This window comes from Blennius ocellaris (assembly GCF_963422515.1).
Source record: "Blennius ocellaris genome assembly, chromosome: 21".
Classification (NCBI taxonomy): Eukaryota; Metazoa; Chordata; class Actinopteri; order Blenniiformes; family Blenniidae; genus Blennius; species Blennius ocellaris.
The window spans coordinates 7,582,192-7,604,410 of NC_137670.1; the positions used below are offsets into that span (position 1 = coordinate 7,582,192).

The following is a 22,219-nucleotide window of genomic DNA, read 5'->3' on the forward strand; positions in this document are numbered from 1 at the left end:
AGTGTGAATAACACTCGTCGTCCTGACACTGTAGGAGCTTTCAGTATGGTCTGGCTTCTGTTACGAGCCTCTTTCAATGCTGAACGAATGGAATTCTACATGCTTGGGATGGACGAGGCCTGTGAGAACAAAAACAAGAAAAAAAAAAGAACATTTAAGTCCCGTTTATGTATTTTTTTGCGTTTTTCCCTTTCAGAAAATTTTCGCATTTACGTGCCAATTTTGAAAAGCCACGTTTGTTTCCATGGAAATGACAAATGCTGAAAATGATGTAGTTAGCATCTCGGGTCACTAGTTGGCGCTGTTGGTTGTTGTTGTAATGAAACCACAGACGCATGCACGCAGAGAACAATACGCTATAAGATGGAGTCAGACCAGTTCCTGACATTTACACGGAGACAGAGCGTTTTTGAAAAGTTCCTCATCCTTGTGTTTTCAGTTACTCTGAGCACCGTTATCGTGCAGACGAACATACGAAATGCTTCAAAATGTTTCATTTTCACTTGAAAATGTTATGTTTATGGCACTTAAATCTCTGGTTCCTAAAATTAAACGTCTCCCAGTTCTTCTCTCCAAGGTTTTTTTTCTCTTTCTCTTACACAATGTGGTTTGTTTTAAGGACTTATTTGATATTTTGAACAACTATTATTAAACAGTCTCCGACACCAGCTGTTACCCATTTGGACAAGTAGTTTGTGATTCTTGTGTTATTATCTGTTATTTATTATTTGCTCTTCAGAAGCATCCGGTGAAGGTCTTGCGCAAAAGAGCCTTGTGGTTGTGAATGGCCTTGCAACATATCACAGAAGACATTAAAGAAGGATAAAGTGTGCAGCAGAGTAAACAAGACATCCCGACAACAATGTAGGACACATGAAGGAGGTTCCACAGAGAAGGAAATGCCTTTGGTTGATTGGTTAGACCTCAAAGATACACAAGGCACATTCTGCCGAGTTACACAGAGCATAAACAGAAGGCCGGCGTGTTTACAGGAGGGTCCTGTTGGTGGTGCTCTCCTCTTTGTTCAGCCACGGTGGCTGAGTCGTCCTCTTCTTACACGCACACCGCATCAACCGAACCACCACGGCGCCGGCGTGACACATCAACCGTATCGGTTCCGGCCGCATCATTCTTTCATTCCTGAATGGATGCATGTACGCATTTCTTGAATTCAGCAGTATTTGTGGTGCTGAGTGACCGACGTGTGGAACGACAAAAAAGACTTGATGAGGAAAAGTTTGGACAAAGAATTTATACTGAAATTCCAACAGTGAGGCTGAAGAAAAGGAAGACTTAGTATTCCAGTAACCGCTATCTGTGGAAGCCTGCAGCTACAAGTTGTTAGAATTCCAAATGTCCTCATTGATTTAAAATAAAAAGAAAAGAAAAGATGTGCGTCATAGAAAGTTTCAGATGAGAGCTGTAACTAATGATTATTTTTGCTCATCAATTAATCTGCCGATTATTTATATGACTAATGAAACAAACATTTTCGTATAACCTTTCTTTACCCAGGTCAGTATTACGAGGTGAGTGTGGTCACTGCCAGAGCAGATTGTTTGAAAATGTGGAAAAAAATGGGCCACTTCCAGTAAAAAAAATGTTTTACCAACTAATCGATGGGTAAATTAGCTGACATCTATTTTAATAGTCGATTTTACTACATTAAATCGATTAGTTGTTTCAGCTCTATTTCATATTGCTCCAAATGCTTTTAACAGAATCATCTTCCTTCAGTAACAGCCGATGATGCTGGTGTCAAATTTCAAGGTGCATGTTTGTGATTGTTTTTTTTGCTTCCGTTAATTTATCCAAATCGTCCAGTGGAGAAAAGTGAACACCGTCGTAGAAGGGACTGACAAAACGAAGCCCGACTGTTGGAGCCATTTTGTGTTTCATATGGAATTATTGTTTATTTCTGTTGTCTTTGTGTGCTGCGCCCATTTTATGTTCGCCCATTAGGTGGAGCTGGGGCAAGGTGGAGGTTATAAAGCCTCCACGTAATTGAAGCAATCACTTTTCAGAGCGTGTCAGGGAGACGGGTCAGGGTGAGTGATAGAGGAAAAGTAATGCGGTTATAAGAACTTGGTAGTGGGCTGAGTACTTAATGATAGTCACTGACTTGTGGAAACGACATGAAAATAAACGGATTGTCATAGCCAAAGGAAAAACTCCACTTTGGACACACTTTGGCTTTTTTCCTTGTCTTCACCGGAGCGGCACCTTAAAGAAATTAAAGTGCCGCTACACCGACTTCCTTGTAAAACTTGTTTGGAGTTCTTTTCATACTTTTACACGATCTTGAGCCATAAATGGATCTCTTGATTCTGAAAAGCTCCCGATGGCCCGGACAGAGCTGCAGGTGCCTGACTTCCCTTTGACGACGCTCAGGAATGCGTTGGATGTCAGCAAGAGGGAATTCCACACATGTCTCCCATTCAGAGCGGCGCTTTGAAGCGGCCCGCTAACCCGTGAAGACCGTCAGCTCCGGACCTAAAGCCTCGTGTCTGGGACCGCCGCCCGCCTGCCGGCTCATTGTTCCACAGCCCTCAGTCTGATGAAATATGAAGGAAAGCTGTCTGCGCTGCTCCGCTCACTTTCTCAGAGTCAAAACAAATCGCCGGCCTGGCCGAATAAAGAGACGAGCCGTTATTACATAAGGTTCATCGCTCAATCCGAAATCGTTGGATGCTGATGTTGCTTCCCTCCGGCTGCGTCGAAGCTTTGCAGCTAAGAGACTAAGCGGAGTCGTGTCGAACTGCGAACAATCGTGAACTTTTGCACTGGGCCTCGTCTAAACCTCATCTCCTCGTCTCTGTATAAGGTGTGTGGTCCTGTCTGGTGTGAGATATTCAGCACTAACCCCCCACCCCCCCCTCTTTCTTATCTGTTCCCAGGACTCTGGGGGAGGCTTGGGCCCAGCTGAAGAAGAGCCTAGCAGATGAAGCCGAGGTTCACCTAAAGTTCTCCTCCAAGGTAATTCATCTGACATCAGCTCACAGATTCATGGATGTGAAGCCAAATGTATGTAATAGATGGAGCAGACTATTGGGTAAATGCACAGACATTAGTCTATATACGACCTCAAACACCGAGAGCATCATCTCACTCGATTCAAAAGAACCTGAACTGTCTGTTATGTGTTGAAGAAATTATTTGGTCCAACATCACAGTTATTGACTGACAGGACAGACGGACGTGTTTCCATGAGATTAGATGCAGTTAAAAAAAAATTCCTGGTGACGGTGAGGCTTTGAAAAGTTAGCACCAGTGTTAGTCCTTTTAATTGATTCCCCTTTGGTAAGAAACGCTACAGCTGCCATTAGAAAATGTTGAGCAGTCCAGAAACAATCCAGTGCTAATCAGGAGAGAAATCCTGAATCTGAGCTCCTTTTCCCTGGGGGAGGGGTACGAGGGCAGACCCAAGTTAAAGGCCGGGATTACAGCTGCACTGGCGAGAGGAAATGGAGTCGGTGATGTGATCCTCCAGAGATGTGCAGATGTGCGGCGCTCGTCCAGCTCCACGGAGGAGGAGAGGGAAGGATTGGAGTGGAAATGAACTTTGAACGGTGACTTGCGGGGCAACTTCCGGAAGGAGCTGCAGATCCCATTCATCAGCGACAGCTGGGACCGAACGCCACACCGCTTATTGGGATCATATGACCAGAGAGCAGGCTGCTTCCAGTCAAAACGAGTACAGCTGGGCGCTACACTGCTTACTTTAGACGCTCTTCACCTTCCGCAAGGAAGAGGAAGCCGGGCGGCGTTCATACCTCATACTCTGCCTGGTTGACTCCTGCAGATCAAACTATTTCTCATCCTGAAGTGGCTCAGAGCGAGACGATGATGACATACTGTCGAAAGCCAAGAAGAGGAGCTTATTAAGGTTTCGGGATAATTAAATCAGATACGCAAAGGGAGGATTGATAGCTTTAGCAACAAAAGAAGTCATTTTACCGCACTTAATATGCATGAAGGGTTTCTCTATCTGCATCGAGATTCAGATTTTCCTCCAATTCATGAATCAGCCCGACAGATTCTTTCCTCTTATCGGAGATCTGAAAGTAATCCAAAGTTATGTGGGCTCTTTTTGGACTGCGGACACAAAATGTCATGTGTACAAATTCAGCTTCCTTTCCAAACTTGTTTGGCTACCGAGCAAGTGAGTCCAGCTCACTGCACATCATCCATGCATTTCGTTGAAAAATACACTATTCTTTGCTGTAAAAATACCGATTTTGATACAAGTATTGACAATCATCACCAATGAAAAGAAGCCATTACCTTAAAAGAAAAAAGCGGCATCCCTTTCAAAAGGTTTTTCCACATTTACACAGAGACGGAGCATTTTTCAAAAGAATTGGTTTATTTTCGTGCAAAACCGACGGCCAAAACTCGACCAAGCTTTCCCATTTTTACTTGCGTTGTTACGGTAAGCAGATTTCTCCTGAATCGTGTCTTTCATTACCTCCCGTTCGCCGTTCACCTCCCTGCCTGTTTCCTCCTGCAGCTCCAAAGTGAAGTGGAGAAGCCTTTTCTGACCTTCCGCGAGAACTTCAAGAAGGACATGAAGAGGTTCGACCACCACATCGCAGACCTTCGGAAGCAGCTGGTGGTTCGCTACGCGGCCGTGGAGAAGGTAGTCACACGCGCACTGAACGTAAAATCATCCGGCCTGGTTGGAATTCCACATGTCTTTCACAAGCGGGATCCATCTTTGGAGCATTTCCCACTTTTACAGTGTAAAAAAACTTTTTTAAAAAGAAAGAAAAAAAGCAGTTGGCCGGAGCCCGAAGGCGAATCTGTCTCACATCATCTGTCATCTTCGAGGCGACCAAACAGTTACTCCCAGATAAAACTCATGGACAATTCAGCATTCGGGACAGGATATAAGATAGCGGCCATGACATGTGGCAGCTTTTACACTACATGACAGATGAAAGTTGAGAACTCCGCGGTGAATGGAGTCCGTAATGTGTGTGAAGGTTCAATTGAAATGTTGCCCATTTCTAGAACATTGTGCAGAGTACACGGTGTAAAAAAACAAAAAGCAGGAATTCGTTGCCCCCCCCCCTCCCCCACACACTGATCTCTGACTCGGGCTCTGATTTGTCGTCTTTCAGGCCCGAAAAGCTCTGTCTGACAGGCAGAAGGAGCTGGAGGTCAAAACGCAGCAGCTGGAGATCAAACTCAGCAACAAGATCGAGGAGGACATCAAGAAAGCCCGCAGGAAATCCACGCAAGCAGGTCAGAGCCCCGGGGTCAAAGTGCAACGCCGGGGGTCATTCCGGGGTCACGGGTTCACTCAGGTGTTTGTTGTTTTAGGTAGCCGAGGCCTTTGTACGGCGTGTGTGTGTGTGTGTGTGTGTGTGTGTGTGTGTGTGTGTGTGTGTGTGTGTGTGTGTGTGTGTGTGTGTGTGTGTGTGTGTGTGTGTGTGTGTGTGTGTGTGTGTGTGTGTGTGTGTGTGTGTGTGTGTGTGTGTGTGTGTGTGTGTGTTTGTATGTGTGGGGGAGGGGGACCGTCCATGTCGATGAGCTGAAGTATTCGGTATCGACTGGCGGACGTTCGTTACTGGTTCTTAGCATTTCATATCTTATAGATTGTGCTGAAAAATTTTAACGGACATAAAATAAACTTGTTTTGAAGACATTTTTTTGTGACAAAAGATGAAGCTATACTTGTATTTCAATTGATTATTGAGCCGCACCGTCGTGTTTTCTTCTAAAACTCTTCTTTGTTTTATGTTACTTCTGAACCAGGGGTGTCAAACACAAGACACCAAACTGAAAGAGGCTATAATCTGCCTGAAAGCCATGCTGTCAGGGTAAATTTCTAAAAACACCCATAATGCAACAGTTATTGGAGAAGTTTTGTGGGCTTTTCATAGCATTTTGCACCGGATGCAAATTTTCATGAAAATGGGCTTTATGTTGAGATCGTAATCATTTTCCATAGTAATTGTTTGGTTTTGTGGAAATATAGACATTTTCACCATGGTTACTCTGCACCACAACAAAGAAATACTTTAAAGTTTCAACGGCCTCTTTCTTTTATCTGGAGTCTTATTATATTCAACATATTCTACAATTTCAAGCAACATTTCTACATTCTACAAGAGTGTCTTCAAATAGTCACATTTTCAGAGCCGTTTTCAAAAACTTGTGTTTTCAGTGTCTCCAAACACCATTGTTCATCGTTCATGAATTCAAAATGAAAAATACCTAGTTTATTTACATGTCTTTTGAAAAAGCTCCGTGGATATTGGGTCCAAAGAGCCACGTTTGCCAACAAATCAAAGTTTGCGATCGCTGCATAGACTCGTCTCCAAACCTCTCGTCATTTTTGTCATTCTGTTCCCTGTAAATGTTTAATCCAGCTCTCATTAAGTCGGGTCCCTCCCCACCGCAGCCCTCCACTGAAGCGGTCATCAGAGATCGAGTCGTGACCCCGAGACGCTGTGTTTGTCTTTTTCATTAACGTGACTCACAAGCGTTTATCAGCACCGCCGGCCAGACTGTGTTTTCTTTTCAAAGTGCAGACGATGGGAGCGGAGGGACGAAAAAAACCCTCCCCGCTCTGCCGGCCCGCCTTCACACATCGAGCGACAGGGAGGTGTGGGCGGCGGCCGAGCTCCACTGCCCTTCGGGGTAGGGTGGGGTGGGTGATGTGAGGAGGAGGGGGGGGGCAAATACCACTCACACATATATTAAGAATCTGTCCGCTTAAAATAGACTTCCCACTTAGTGTTGTCATCTATCGTCGGGATTAGAGCTGCAGGGGAGGAATTTCACTGTGGTGTAAAAGAAACTAGAGTGGACACAACCTTTTTAAGTTACCCATTTTTTTTTCTTTTACAGATTTAAAACAAATTTAACAGCAGCTTCTCTAGTGATTCCACTTAGTTGAAATACTTAAAAGGAATCCTGGATTTCTCAACATGAAGGTCACAATAGAGAAATTGGAAAAAGAAAACTGAAAAATACATGAATTCTTCTTGTGAATGTGCAGTTTATATCAAACCTTTATCTGTAATTTTATAGAAATGAAAGAACCGTTCCAGCTCTGCTTCTGTGCTCGTAAATATCAAAAGTCATGCATTTTTTTTCCCTCCACAAATGCAACTCAAACGGTACACTTAAAGGAGGCTTATTTCAGCTGTGAATCAATACACATCTGAATTTCACCAGAAACATCTATTATTTATAACTTTTTCCGAAAGTAAGCATAATCGGACTTTGAGGTTTGGATGTTTTCCAGAGTGGTTTTCGGTTCCTGTCTTTGTTTTTGTTTTGTTTTTTCCAATCATTGAAGCTAATTGATTATCGCAACAGAAGCCACATTATTGCTCAAATGACAAAACATGTGGCATTTTTTTTTAGCACTATCGTATAATTTGGTGTTACAGTTAGAATTAGCAGCTAAACATTAGCATTTGCTCTCATTTGACATATCAAACAAAACTTCCAATTTTGGAAAATCAGTATTGATTGCGCAGTATTGATTACTAATGCTAGTGACAATATTATTTTCTGGTGTTGTCAGGAATTGGATGGGCTTTTTTTTTTGCAGTGTTTATCCTCCAGGTGAACTCAGGTGTGTACAGGAAAAAGAGGCAGCCAAAACAGTGAAAACATGAGTGTGTGTTGAGAGATCACGAGGAGAGGGGAAAAAGAAAAAGAAAAGAGAAGGCCTTGTTTTTATATCCACACACTCTTATGTAACAGAGGTGCTGGTGGCGTCTGGCTGCCAGTGTGAAGCAGACTGATGCCAAAACAAGTGAAGCGGGGCATCTGTCTGCTCGCGACAACGTCTCATTATCGCTCGGCACACAGACTTTGCTCATCATCGCTTCGTGTCGGTCATCCTCACGCTTCCAGAACACTCGGGAGACTTTATGAAACTCTGAAATACAACAATACGACAGCCTCCATGTCTCCAGGGTGCGTTTTAGCCACTTTTAAATGTATGTTTTGATTCCACGGCTGCATTGTTATTAAGAATTACTTCATTGATCCCCTCGGAAAGATTGTTTCTCTGCGGTTGAGCTGTGGTAATTAATCGTAACGACAGAGATAAAGAGAAGCGCAGGCTGCTTCTATAAAGTGCCAGAGGAGCAGTTAAGAGTTTTAAGGCCCCGTTTACGTGACGATTCATGTGAAAACTCATTGTTTTTGCATTTCCGTTTGAGAAAAGTTTCAGGTTTCCACAGCAACAGCATCATTTAAAAAGGATGACTGTTTACATGGAAATGACAGAAACACTGAAAACTATATAGTTTTCCGTGCCACTAGTGGGTGCTGTTGAGAACAATACACTGTAAACATTAACAATAGTGACGACACTGACATTCGTTCGGACAGAGTTGGATTGTTATCACAGTGACTGTCAATTATAAAACCACCAAGTTCCCAGGAGAATCTGTACTGGGAGTCATGACAGTATGGAGGCAAACTTTGTTGTTGTTGTCCATCTACTGAGCATGTGCAGAAGAACTGTTTGTTATGGCCATTGTGTGCATTAGCAACGTTTCAGCTTGGAAGCCATTTTCAAAAAGTGTTTCTGCGGCTCTGAGCGCGGCTGTCGTGTTTCCTGTTTGCACTAATTTACTAGAATAAATCTCTTGCTTTAATAACTTCGACACTACCTCTTCCAATACACAATGAGGATACCACCTTCCTTTGACGTATTTTAAATTCAGATGGTGCAAACTTTTTCAAGAGTTTTTTTGTGAAGCACGCTCTGGAAAGGCTGTGCCACGGTGGCTGGACTTTCGCTGTTTACAGCAATCTGTTGCTAACATCTTGGTGCCAGACACCTCGGGGCATCTTCAGAGCTGTTGGAGAGCCTCGATGGGTCGTAGCCATCTTGGACCGACGGCCCCCCGAGCAGGTGCTCGTAATATCTCACTCTGCTGTGGATGGAAACTCCTCCTCGGTTTGGTTTTATGGACCTGTTTGAACCCCGTCCTCCGTTAGGGAGCCATTTTAAAGAAGAACACTGAGATATGATATTAAGCCCAGAGGAAGATGCGCATCATTTCCCTTCTCTGATCTAATCCGCCACATGATTAGTGTTTGTTTAGTTGTCAGCAGGATGCGCGCTGTGACTTTAATGAAAGGACAGATCAGAGCTTTTCCTTTTATCATCGCTCACGTTATCCTAATGAAATCTGCTATCAAACCACATCATCTGCTGCTCTGGAATAATCGCATCAGTGGAGGGAGGTGGAACCAACGCCACACTTGTGTTTTGGCCCAGAGGGAACGTTTAGGTTGTGGTGCCATCTGCTGGATGTTCCGTGCGCTGCGTGTTGCGCATCCAAAGTGTGGAGAGAGAAAAACGCGGCTGCTTTGTCATGGATTGGGTCTTGTCGCACGTGTTTTGGCGGGAACTTTCAGAATTATGAACTTGTTTTTCTTGCTTCTTCCAGGGGATGAGCTGATGCGCTGTGTGGACCTTTACAACCAGTCGCAGTCCAAATGGTTCGAGGAGATGGTCACCACCAGCCTGGTAAGACAAGGTGTTGGGCAAAGGGCCCGTTTACACCCTATCGGGTGTCCTGCTTGGACAGTTCCCTGTGAAAGTATACCAAAAGCAAAAAATGTGTTTTTACTTAAGACATGGCCTCGCTCACTTTGAGGCATCCTCTCCTAGCATGTTATTTCCTGAACTTTATTGTGCGGCATGAGCCTTGAGATGACGCCACGTTTTGAACTGGTTCCCGTCAGGAGCTGGAGCGGCTGGAGGTGGAACGGGTGGAGATGATCAGGCAGCATCTTGGCCAGTACACCACCCTGCGGCACGAGACGGACATGTTCAACCAAAGTGTGAGTACCTGAATCCGATGGAAAGACGTGAAAGGCGGAGGAGTTCATGCTCTCTGGGTCCCGCTCAAAATTGGATTCATTCCCGCTCATTGAATGGATCGTGTGATCACCGCATGTGACTCGAGCTCCCTGAAGCTGTCAGAAAATGAAACGTTTAAAATGATCTTCGTTAGATAATAGAGGACCCTTATCTTCTGGCTAAAAATAGCTGAAAAAAAGTAGAGCAGCCAAACTGGATAAAATTACATCAACAACCAAAAAATTTAGTTAAGCTAAAAATGCTCAAATGGCTCAAATCACTAAAAAAAGGACCAACATTTTTAAGTTTATAATTTCTAAAAGAGTCAAAATAACTAAAACAAATACAAAAATATATAATGATAACTAAAAAATGGAAACATTAAAATAGCGAAAAGAGGTTGAAAAAAGTGGCAAAATGACTAAAACAGCTTTTAAAAAAAAGCTTAAAATAATGACAAAAAATATGTTTTAGGTTCTAAGTTGTAGTAATGAAACATCAGACATGTTTTTTCTTTCCACTGCCAGCAATACGTGCTCATGTGGAGTTTTTGAGTTTTTCTCTGTAAAAGAGTCGTCGGATGACTGTGTCGTATTTAGCATTATAGAAATCAAATTGAACTGAACAAACTGTTCTGAAATAGTTCTTGAAGGCAAAAATGTGACATTTATTCCTGCCTCACCACAAATTTTCTTCACTTTAGCTATGAAATGATTAATTTTCTTCTGTTCGGCAAATCAGTGGAACAAAAAGTGTTCCTGCAAAATCTATAGCAATATTTATAGCTTTCTTGAGCTGAGTGCAGTTCCCTCCTCTTCCAGACGATGGAGCCGGTGGACCAGCTACTGCAGTGTGTGGACCCGGCCAAGGACCGAGAGCTGTGGGTGCGTGAGAACAAGACCGGGGACGTCCGGCCGGTGGACGTGGAGATATGAACTCGGGGACGACGTGGAGGCGGCGGGACCGGGAGATGAAGTCTGTGCTGGACTCACAAACTACACACCAAAACTCTCTTCTCACACACACACACACACACACACACACACACACACACACACACACACACACACACACACACACACACACACACACACACACACACACACACACACACACTCACTCTTACACTGCACACATACGGGACTCCTCACAGACTGAGCGACGAGCGCGTCTCGCTCTCTGGCTCATGTTGATGATGTCAATACTTGAGTCCGACGAAAACAGTGAAGGATGACGGTGGTACCTCATGCCAGGGCGCTGTGACTGTGGACTCCTCACTAAAAGACACTCGGGCGGTCCGGGAGCACCGACGGCAAATTGAGGAGCACGCGTAAATGTCGACTAGCTTCATGTCACGTTAGCAGTGTTTCGCTAATCCTACAGAGCCGCAACGATTTAACAGATGCTGCCACGCTAAACGCATCGAGACCGAAGAGTATTGCTACGTCACGTCGTTTCAGAGTACTTTAATGCTCGTGGGCATGCGGGTGTTGACTGGTTGCTAAGCCCCTCCTCCTTCGCTAAAGTAGCACCGCTCGCCACAAGGTGGAAACAATGTGGCGTTACACCCGCGTGAACAATTGTTATATTTTACCAGAGCAGAACAAAAGCAGTTCAAACTAGAAGGAAATGATAAAGAGCAGAGATGTGCTAAAATGCTACATAGCATCCATAGCAGTATTACACGCTAAGGAATCTATAGCTATCCTTGATAGCGCCTGCTGCTAAGCGCTAAGCTATGAGTCATGTCCTGTAATTTTAGCATAAGCTTCCCTCCCTAAATCCACGTTTTAAAGAAGAAATGCTTTGCAAAACCAATGTGACCAAAACCTTTTAGCTTTTTAGTTTCGAAGGTACTTTCTCAGAAACAGGTTTTGCTTAAAAATGCTCCCAAAAATGCAAACATTCAAACGTTTCTACTTTTGTAGTGTTCCAATCTTGAAGGTTCCAGGAAAGGTTTGACAGGTTTATGAATATTTTTAAAAATAGAAAATAATTGTATATTCTTTAATTTATGGCATCTTGAATAATTTAAACAAAGTAGACCATAAATATTGAGTGCCAGTGTTACGGATCCACAACACACAATCTTTATCAACGTGGGTTTTTTTTAATATAATGTAATGTAACGCCAACATTTTTAGTCCACATTGTCACTTTTGTTTATGAAATATGACAAAAGGTCTGAATTTGATTAGTAATAGTAGCAAATATACGTAGCCTGTAGTTTCAGGTTTTGTTTGTTTAGGGTGGCTGATACTAAAATTTATGAATATTTTGAGATTTTATGAAGACACCAGTTTAAAACGTTCCAGTTTTGCTCTGTTTGCTTAGCACGTTGACTGTGTATGTAGAAGATGAAGCAAATTCAAGATCTAAAATGGTTAACAGGAGGAGGGCCAGCTTTAGCAAGCAGCCAATTTCTGATGTTTGAAATCGCAAATTTGGCAAAAAAAAAAATCTGAAGTACCACTTTTACTTTTATTTCCATTGTTTTACTGCATTCCTAATAAGACTTTAAAATCAGCCTGTTGCACTTTATTCCGCAGTGATTTTTTTTTTCAAGGAATTTCCTGTAAGTTGTTCGTAAAGAAAAAAAGTGCTCTAAATAAAAGCTGTTGTGCTTTTCGTGACTGATGGCGGTTCAAGTTCAGGTGTAAATACATGAGATGTGATCAAGCTGTTGAACCTGCAGCGTTGGCGGCTTTTGGAAGTTTTTCAGGTGGATTTTGCCGTCTGTGTTGACGCCTGCAGAAACTGTATAAAGTCTCGCTTGAAAACCAGTGGGCGCTTTTTTTTTTTTTTTTTTGTTAACAGCTAAAGGTCGCCATCTTTCGTTAATAAAATGAAAACGTGCAAGCTCAGTTATCACGGCTCGCTTTCTCTTCAGTATATTTTAACATCAAATCGACACAAAAACAGTGACTGAACAATTATTTAGTTACTGCACAAAGAACCAAAACAAACCTAGTCGATGTGGATGAATTAAATGACTTTTTAATTTGTGGATGTCTTGCAGCATGTTATATTTATTTATTTTTTTTTATACATAAATGGGTATAAAAGTGAGTGGAGTAAAAACTCTCAAGGAATGTGCAGTACACACAAACGAATGCACTGCGAGCGTCCAAAGTTTTCAAACTTTCCTCGAAGACGACATGCGGTTGGCGACCACCAGGGGGCGGCGCAGAGCCAGGGTTCGGCTCTCTACTCGATCATGAGCTTCTTGAGGGAGTTGAGATAGGCCGGGATGAGGGAGCTGACGGACTCGTTGTCGTCGTTGAGGATCTTTTCTCCTCGTCCCTCGGAGCCGGCGGAGCTGGGCGACCGCACCAGGCCGGGGTACGGCGTGCTGTAACCCTGACGGAGCAGCGACGACAAGCACATGCTCACTTTTTTTTAAACTTTAAATCACAGTGTATGGTTGTTTTTTTTCTGATCAGAACTAAAAGATCTATATTTGTAGTTCAGACTTCAGAATATACAACAGAACCAGTTCATTTTGTCAGAGATAAACTGTCCAAGTAGCTGAAAATCAACAATTCAAATCTCAGTATGGTATTCAAAATGACTGCAAATCCCTTGGTTTGTTTGTTTGTTTCTGGACTTAAACGGCAGAATCACCAATACAATTTGACAACAGTTTAGTTTAAAGTGGTAAACAGGTGAGCGACACAGTGATTTCAGCCCGAGTTGACTCTTTCCCATCCCAGGATTACTTACAGAGGAGTATCCTTTCCCAAAGCTGCCCCTGTTCTTGGTCCTGATCTTGGTAAGTGCTGACTCGGCGATGTCTGCCCTCTCCTCAGCATCGTCCAGCTCGTGGACGGTCTTCCTGTATTTAGCCAGGTTCATGTTGGCTTGTTCTTCCTGCAGAGTAAACAAGAGTTTAAGTTCATTTCTGAACTGGGTCGGAGCGACATGAGGAAGGCGTGGTGGACGTACGGCCTCCTCCACTTGTCTCTTGTAGGCCTTCATCTTGTTCTGCAGCCTCTCCACCAGCTCCTGCATCCTCTGCTGGTTCTTCTGGTCCTCTTCGGACTGGAAGAGCAGCTCCTTCAGGCGCCGCTCGTTCTTCCGCAGCGTCTTCACCGTCTCTGCATGCCGCTTCTGCTCCGAGTCCAGTTCCAGCTCCAGCTCCTTCACCTGGGGAGGATTAAGTCCATTCTAAACCTCCACTTTCACCTTCGACCATTTAGTTTGGTCAAGCAGTGAGTTTTCTCTAAAGGGTTGCCTCTTTACTCTTCACTCCAGGAAACTACGCCAAGGATTTACTACTCCTCATTGAGATAAGCTAGTTGAAGTTGTTCAGGCATCTGATGAGATTCCCTCTTGTCGCCTCCCACCTGGTCTGCCATGCATGTCCTACTGGGTCCTACTGGATCCTACTGGGTCCTACTGGGTGAAGATTATGGGTCTCGTTCTGCAGGTTGTCTCCCTATTTTCCTTTCCACCGTCACTCATGTGGAATAGTTGTTTCTCTAGTACCTTGTGACGACTGTTTTCATTGCCAAAAAACAGAAATGGACTCAAATCTCTCTGGTTTGATCTGCTAGCCACCGAGCCTGAGTGTCCAAGTGGACAAAACAGAATGAAGATGGCTGTAGAGACAGACGTCTGTTGAGAGTTTGATTGACACTTGCCGACAAAGTGACTGAAGGTAAAATGGTACCATCAAGACACAAAGTATGTTAAAATCAGTCTTGCTGGCCCTGGCGTGAGCGTTCTGGTCTCTTGGTTGTGCCGAGCTTCCTATGGCTGCTTGGCCAGATTGGGCCTAGGAACCACGGGTGCTGTTGTATCCAATGGATTTGGCTTTTCAGGAGACTCTTCCCTACTCAGAACGCATGCTGCTCCTCTTTCAGCAATTACTACTAGACAACACCAGAGGGAGCTGTTGCTCTTCTCATGCCGCACCTTGATTCTAACAGTTTTAGTTCTTCCATTGGACAAGTTTGCATAAGAGAGGTGGGTCATTGTCGTAGAGAATTGTATCTTTATTGTATTGTTTTCAACTCCAGGGACTTCTTGCAAGGTTTCACACAGTTTCACACTTCATTGCCATGTGTGCCAGCCGCACTTTAGTAGTGCTCATAAGTCCTTTAAGCACCCAGCATGCTTAAAACTGTCCTGAAGGTCTAAGTTTTTCTGGGTGTTAGAAGAGAGTAAGTAGTTATACATCGAGAAAAAATACGGCTCACTTGGCTTTCAGTATACACAAGTTTGACACATGGGTAATAATTCACATGAACACACTCAGCCCAATGCCAGCAGAAATCTTGCAGTGTTTGGTTTGCTAAGTGGGGTGGGGGGTGGGCGGGTGACAAACACCAGCAGGGTGGGATCGTGTTGATCAACCTGCATAAGAATGCATGAATAAGTGATCTGTTACTAAAGGTTTTTCCCCAAATTCATCCATCCATTGTGATGGCAAAAGAAAGTAATATTCACTACCATCTCTGTTGATAAGTCGGTGCAAGTTAAAAGTTGTAATGTTTGCTCAAACATCAGTGAGGCTTTAAGAGGCAATGTTTGGGTCTCCAAGGTAAATAAACAGTTGGGATTCGCTGTCCTAACAGAGAATGAACCAAAGGTCCAATGATAACCTGGAGCTGAGGGCGGCGTCCAGCCTGTGTGACGAATCCTACCTTGGCCTCCAGCTTCTGGATGATCTTCTTGCCCCCCTTCAGAGCCATCTGCTCGGCCTCGTCCAGCCTGCCGCTCATGTCTTTGATTTGAGCCTCCAGTCCTTTCTTCACCCTCTCCAGGTGGAGCGTGTGCTCCTGCTCCAGACGCAGCTCCTCGCCGACTCGCGCCATCTGATCACAGTGGATTTAAACATGTGACTTTCCCACCGTGGTGTCCACACGTCTCCGCGTCCAAGTCTGAGCTGGCGCAGTGTTCCCGTCTCACCTCGCAGTTGGCCTTCTTGATCTTGTCGGTGCTCCCCCTGAGCTCGGCCTGCAGCTCCTCGTGCTCCTGCTGCAGAGTCTGCAGGTCCACCTCCAGCTTCCTCCTCCCGCTCAGCGCCGACTGGAACTGTGAAAGAGACGCAGAAAGCGCGTGAGTCCCGGACGGGGTCGGTGCCCGGAGGTTGTGGTTCCGGCTCCCGGGGGGCCCACCTGGTTGTTGAGGTCGCCGTGCTTCTCGGTGGCCTCCTGCAGCTCCGTCTCCAGGAGCTTCCTCGCCCGCTCCGCGCCGTCCAGCGCCGCCCGGGTCTCCTCGGCCTCGCTGATCAGCAGAGCGCAGCGCCGCTCCGCCGCCGCCTGCTCCTCCCGGCACTCCTCCTGGCCCCGAACCTCCTCATCCAGCTGGACCTGCAGCTCCTGTGGAGAAGTGTGGCGGTCAGGCGGAGGCTAACCGAGGAGGCTGAGGACGCTGCTAACCTGGAGCTGAGCCGACCTTGATCTGCTGCTGCAGCTTCTTGCTGCTCTTGCCCAGCTCTGCGTTGCTCTTGCTCAGCGCGTCCACCTGCAGCTCCAGCTCGTTGACGTCCGCCTCCAGCTTTTTCTTCAGCTTCAGGCCCTCGGCTCGACCTTTCACCTCGACGTCCAGGCTGGCCTGCACGGACTCCAGCGCCCTCTGGTGGCTTTTCCTGGCCCAGACAGGAAGGCAGCATTAGCGCCACGTGGAAACGGTAAGACGGGATTTGGAAGTAGGAAAAGCTTCCTTCTTACCTCTTGAGTTACAATCAGTTTGTTGAAGGAATAAAGAAAGATGAGAAATGGTGTAAGAATAAAAAGAAGAGGAGGTGTTTGATTTGTTTTCCACGTGAGAAGCTGCAATTAGCTTGACACTTTGTTCAAATGAGACGATCGCAGTTTTAAAAATCCTTTCACATTAACAGAAATTAAATAACACAGATATACATAAAAGTTCAGACAGAACAGAAAGAAAGCGTCGTCTTTTTAAGAAATCTGGAGATTGTAGTCGGGTTGAGGGTTAGGGTTAGCAAAAGCATGAAAACATTGTTTTGTAATTGTTAAACAATTGTTAAGTTTGAAGATTTTTTTTGAGAAAGAAAGTTGCAGGTTTGATTTGCATTGATTCTTCATGTTGAACACGGAAAAACTGAATATCATCACTGTGGAGTTGCACCTACATAATGGTGGAAGAGGTTCCTCCTGGAAAAGTCTAAAATACGATGGAACTTTGAACAAGGAGAGGAAAGTGAAGTACCTCAGATTTTCAGTCTCTTCCTCCTTCTCCTGAAGTCTGCGCTCCAGGTCTCCTTTAGCCTGCGACAGCTCCAGCTGGAGCCTCAGCACCTTGGTCTCCTCGACCTGGGGGACGAACGTCTTGGAGTGAGTACAGGATGTACTTCAAATATCGAAGCGGCTGGCAGTAGGATGTACCTCCAGAGCAGCTTCAGATTCCTCCAGTGATGCTTGCAGCTCTTCTTTCTCCATCTCGATCTTCTTTTTGGCTTTCTGCAGCTCGTGGACGCTCTTACCTCCGTCTGACAGCTGGTCCGTGAGGTCAGTGACCTCCTCTGTGAGACCAGGGAAAAAATTACACAAAGCTAAACAAGCAGTGCTTCTAAATTATCGTTAACTGCAAAAAAATGTTTATTGTACATAAGCATGACATAAAGATACGCTAAAAACCATGCCCGTGGTAATTAACAGAAGGCTAACAACTTGGATAAACTTGTTAGTTTTTTTTTTGTTTGCTTTATTTTTTTTATGTATTTTTAAATTAAAAAAAAAAATAAAGAAATTTTAGCCATTATAGGAATTTTACCTTGCAAAGATTAAAAAATATAATTTTAAGCCTTTAAAAAAAAAAAAAAAGTAATTTATCCATTGTATCAATTTTAAGTCTCAATCACAGTTTTGGCCATTGTAGACATTTTTAGCTTTGACAAATTTATTGAAAGGTTTTCAATATTTTTTTCCCCAGTTTCTTTCATTCATTGGTTCATTCATTTGTAGCAAATCTAACCTTTGTAGCACTTTCAGCTACTGAGGCAGTTTGAAGCCATTTCACAATTTCTGCAGTTTTAGCTATTTTCAATATTGATTCCTGAATCCATTTCAAAATAAAATATCTTCAAAGCTAAATTCTGTACTCAGTATTCAAGTACAAATGTCGTGTTACCCTGGTAGGCCTTGTTCTCCCGGCGTAGCGCCTCCATCTGCTCCAGCGACTCTTCGTGGGCCGTCTTGAGTTTGAAGAGCTCTCCGGCGTGCTGCCGGCTCTCCTTCTGGCAGCTCTCCACCTCCACCACCAGCTCCTCGCACTTCTGCTTCCACTCCGCCAGCTGCTTCTCCAGCAGCCGCTGCTTCTTGTCCAGAGCCTGACCGCAGCTGCTGGCCTGAGGAAGGGACGATGACCACGTTGTGATGGAACAGACTGGAGACGGGCCGAGTTCAAAACACGCCGGTCTTCATGTTCTACCTTCTCCAGGTCCATACAGAGCTCCTCCACCTCCCCCTGCAGCCTCTGCTTGGTCTTCTCCAGCGAGGAACACTTGGCCTGCGTTGCTTCAACGGCCTCCTCGGCCTCCTGCAGTCTGGTCGCCATCTTCTTCCTGGAACAGACTCGTTATTTGAACCTTTGCCACCTTTGCCGTGGCACGCCACGGGTTCGCCATGAGTTTGTCATGAGCAAGAACAAGGAGTTACGCGCTTCACGCGAACGCATCGTCACAGGGGCTGTGGGCTCCTGGAGTTCAAACCGAACCAAGATGGCGGCTTGGTCACAGGCTTTCATTTTTACAACTACGACAATTTGATGAAAACTATTTCTGAAAAAATTTAAGGAATAAGTTGTGCATTTGCCGAATCTGTCAACGTTCTGATTCCACTACCGCTAGCTGAGAGGTTTCACAAAAGTTTCCCAATGCGTCGGACCCCGGCTCCCTGTGCCCAATTGGCATAAATGTTGCAGGATCCAACTTTATGCAAATGAGCTGTGTGCAGTTCTGGGCGACGCAACACGCTGCAGCATGCACCGCAATGCGTTTCACATAGACAATGAATGGTAAGCAGGAAATTGACGGATCCTGTGGACACGTGATTTTTGACCCGCTGTCGCATCAGTCGCATCAGTATATCAGATTTTGGCACAAATCCAATATCATTTCTACGTTGAAGAGCCTCCAAGATCGACGGCACTCACTTGGTTTCCTCCAGCTCGTCGGCGTGCTGGATGGCGTCGGCCTCCTGCTTGCTCCTCCAGTGCGTCACCTCGCTGTTGAGCTTGGAGACGAGGCGTTGCATCTCCAGCTTGCTCTCCTGCTCCTCCTCCAGCTGCTCCCTCAGCACCTCGCTCTCCTGCCGGGCCGAGCTCAGGCCGCCGGCTGCCGCCTGCTTGTACTTGGAGGCGAGAAGAGTCGAGAAGAGGCGAGTGAGCGAAAAGAAAATGCGGCGGTTTGTCCGTTTCCACGTGCGCAAGTCTGACCTTGACCTCCTCGTCCAGCTGCTTCCTCAGCTCCTCCAGCTGAGCCTGCAGCTGAGACCTGGAGCGGCTCAGCTGGCTCGCTTTGCTCTCCGCCTCCTCCATCTGTCGAACCACGTCGGCGTTATCGGCTGAGGGACACACAGGGACCGAACCGATCAGCATTCAGTTTGGTTGCAAGAGAAAAGTTGAGATTTCTGCTTCGACGAGTCGCCCGCGAGCCTTCATTCCATTTATTATTGAGAAAATTTGCACTGTGCTTCAAAAAAAAGATATTTCTCAGTCATTTCTACTTTTTTTCTGAAGCACATGTGTTTTTTTGTTGTTTTTTTTTCTAACCTCCAAATTTTTTTCTTCTTCAGTGGCCCTAATACGTGTGACCGATGTCACAGATAAGCGCCGGAGGAAGGGGCACCGCCAAAATGTTAAAACCTGTGCTTCCCCCCCCCCCTCATTTTCCTTCTACTTTCCCTCATCATGTTGTCTAGATTCTGTCGGCTCGTACTTAACAACCACTTGAACGTGGATCAACTCGCACTGACCTGTATTTGCCAGATATGGCGGGTATCCCCCCCCCCCCATTGGAGAGCCAAATTGTCTTACCTTTTAACTTTGTTTATTTTCTGCTTTTGTGTGTTTATCTCCTGTGCTTTATTACACATATCATAGTTTTATGGTTTTAACACGATTCCTCCTTGGCTGTTTTTTATTGAGGTGTGTGGGTTTTACTCGTTTGTGCTGGAAAGTCACATCTGGCAAACCCGGGTGCCGACCGGTGTGCCATCAATGTTTACTTTCGTCAACAGAATCTTCTGCGCATGTGCTCTTGGCGCCTGGAAATGTTGGGTCCCATCACGTTCACATGGCAGACCGATAGAGGTCGTGTTTGAAATGTAATGTGAAAAAAAAAATCTGAATCGAGCATCAAGACCTGCAGTGTGAACGTAATGTTGGATTAGTCATTAAATCGGTGTCAGATCTGGTTGCAGTTGCTGTGGCAGAGAGGACGAGGTGCAGCAGGGAGCTGATACACACCTGAGTGGCATCAGGCTCATCAGACCAATTAACTCTCTCCTGCAGGGTTGAGTACAAAAGGATGCTGCAGGAAGAGTGTGTGTGTGTGTGTGAAAGAGAAAATCAGCTGACCATGAGGGACTGGCTGGAAAGGCAGCAGTTTGGTCTGGTGTGTGTTTAAAATAATGGTTAAATGTACACTGTTTCTGTGCACGAGTCTTGTGCTGCAGAAGCTTCTGTTTTTTTTAAAATTTGGTGTGAATATTTTTAAACTTCACACAGTTCAGACGTTCTGCTTATTAACCCGTCTCTTACAGTGGCGTGTGAACGTGATCCCACTAAAGATAAGGTAGTTTGAAAAAGGCAGTCCAGGGAGATCCTCACAATCACCCTGTCACATCTTTTGGGGCAATAAGAGGCTGGAGAAACGCCATGTCAGCACATAGAAACTCCACAGCACAAATGAACCAATGGAGCAAACTGCTGCAGTATTTTCATCATGAGGAGACTAAACCACAATTTCCAAAAGTTTTTGTATGAATCTTCATACATAGAAACACAATTATTCAGACTTTCCTTGAATGGGAACATTTTTGGAGCATTAAAAATGAAATTGACCGCAACAATCTTGAGGCTTGACATGACATACTTAGACGAGTTGGGCAAATCTGTCTGTCTTCTGTGTTCTTTACGCGTTTCATTTAGTATGTTTTCAGGGGATTTACGGATCAAACTGAGTAATACCACTGATGACCTGTGGGGGCAGTGTTCAGGTGTGTCACTCGTGTGTGACCAGAAAAAGAACAAGGGAAATAAGGATCCCTTCAAAAAAAAAAAAAAAAGACAGGTTAGAAACGACTAGGCTAAATACGGCTATATAAAGTAAAACTCTTAACACAACCATAATAGATGTAAATGGCGAAAAGATAAAGTACAATAGCTAAAACTAGTCAAATAATAAAAATAGTTAAAATAAGGGTTTTTTTTTCAGGAAAAGAAAAAAATGAAAATAGGTGAAGGAAAAAAGAAAAGAAAGGGGGGATAAGAAGAAAGGAAAACAGAAGTAACTTTTTTATGTAATGTAACAAAGCTGATGTAAATTGTACCTGTGACGCTTTATGAATGGAACCTGCATTTTTTAAAGATGTTTTTTCTTCCTTTCAACATTTTTTACATGCATTGCGGCGCCAGACACATTTTTTTGGATGGAAAATTGCGGAAACGGCTCATTTGGTTAAAACCGAAGTACTACTCGCGACACGAGTTCGTAGTTTGAACCCGTTTGATGGATGTTTGGATTAAAAACTTGCCACATGAAACCAGCGGCGTGCGCTGCCCTCTGCTGGATGCACTGATAAAAAAAAACAACAACCTGTCTGGAAGCAGTTTATTGATCGTCTCACCAGTGAGTCTGTTCTTGGCCACGCTGAACTCCGTCAGCGTCCTCTGCAGCTCGTCTCCTCTCCTGTTGGCCTCGTTCAGCTGCTCCTCCAGCTTCTTCGCCTGGCCGTCCGAGGACGTCTGCGACACAACGCCGCCCGTTAGTTCCACGCCGGCGCCGTTGCTCACGTTTCCGCTCGGCACCGACTGCCCCCTACCTTGGCCTTCTGCAGGCCGTCCAGGGTGGCGGCTAGCTCGTCCACCTCCATCCTCAGGTTCTGCTTGTCCTTCTCCAGCTTGGCTCGGGTTCGCTGCAGGGCCTCGCACTGCTCGCTCAGCTCCGACACGGCGTCGCTGTGGCGCTTCCTCAAGGACAAGGCCAGCGCCTCGGACTGCAGCGACGACTCCTCCAGGTCCCGTCGGAGGCGCTGGAGCTCCGCCTCCCGCTTTTTGTTCACTTCCATCTGGACGGGACGCAAACACAAAGACATTAAGGACTTATTCGGGCAATCATTTCACCAGCTATTGCTGCACCAAGATGGCGAGTCGGTCACAAATTTTCTATTTTAGCACTTA

At 45.1% G+C, this 22,219-nt stretch overlaps 2 protein-coding genes across 2 annotated transcripts in view; one reads left to right on the forward strand and one right to left on the reverse strand.

Moving 5' to 3' along the window:
• gas7b (growth arrest-specific 7b) overlaps nucleotides 1-12,480 on the forward strand; it is a 44,684-nt gene extending 32,204 nt beyond the window's left edge. Inside the window, exons 9-14 of the mRNA XM_080517690.1 lie at nucleotides 2,898-2,976; nucleotides 4,511-4,639; nucleotides 5,124-5,247; nucleotides 9,432-9,511; nucleotides 9,730-9,828; nucleotides 10,669-12,480. Of these exons, the coding sequence (XP_080373816.1) occupies nucleotides 2,898-2,976; nucleotides 4,511-4,639; nucleotides 5,124-5,247; nucleotides 9,432-9,511; nucleotides 9,730-9,828; nucleotides 10,669-10,782 (625 nt within the window). The 3' untranslated portion in view covers nucleotides 10,783-12,480. The remainder of the gene's footprint in view (nucleotides 1-2,897; nucleotides 2,977-4,510; nucleotides 4,640-5,123; nucleotides 5,248-9,431; nucleotides 9,512-9,729; nucleotides 9,829-10,668) is intronic.
• Nucleotides 12,481-12,832: 352 nt separating this feature from the next.
• The window catches only part of LOC308145724 (uncharacterized protein MYH16), a 34,295-nt gene continuing 24,908 nt past the window's right edge, over nucleotides 12,833-22,219 (reverse strand). The window contains exons 10-24 of the mRNA XM_080517249.1: nucleotides 21,862-22,107; nucleotides 21,667-21,784; nucleotides 19,253-19,380; nucleotides 18,971-19,167; nucleotides 18,248-18,380; nucleotides 17,948-18,164; nucleotides 17,203-17,339; nucleotides 17,027-17,130; nucleotides 16,250-16,442; nucleotides 15,970-16,173; nucleotides 15,761-15,886; nucleotides 15,496-15,666; nucleotides 13,793-13,993; nucleotides 13,571-13,717; nucleotides 12,833-13,207 (exon numbers count right to left, since the gene is read on the reverse strand). Coding sequence (XP_080373375.1) covers nucleotides 13,055-13,207; nucleotides 13,571-13,717; nucleotides 13,793-13,993; nucleotides 15,496-15,666; nucleotides 15,761-15,886; nucleotides 15,970-16,173; nucleotides 16,250-16,442; nucleotides 17,027-17,130; nucleotides 17,203-17,339; nucleotides 17,948-18,164; nucleotides 18,248-18,380; nucleotides 18,971-19,167; nucleotides 19,253-19,380; nucleotides 21,667-21,784; nucleotides 21,862-22,107 — 2,475 coding nt within the window. The 3' untranslated portion in view covers nucleotides 12,833-13,054. The remainder of the gene's footprint in view (nucleotides 13,208-13,570; nucleotides 13,718-13,792; nucleotides 13,994-15,495; nucleotides 15,667-15,760; nucleotides 15,887-15,969; nucleotides 16,174-16,249; nucleotides 16,443-17,026; nucleotides 17,131-17,202; nucleotides 17,340-17,947; nucleotides 18,165-18,247; nucleotides 18,381-18,970; nucleotides 19,168-19,252; nucleotides 19,381-21,666; nucleotides 21,785-21,861; nucleotides 22,108-22,219) is intronic.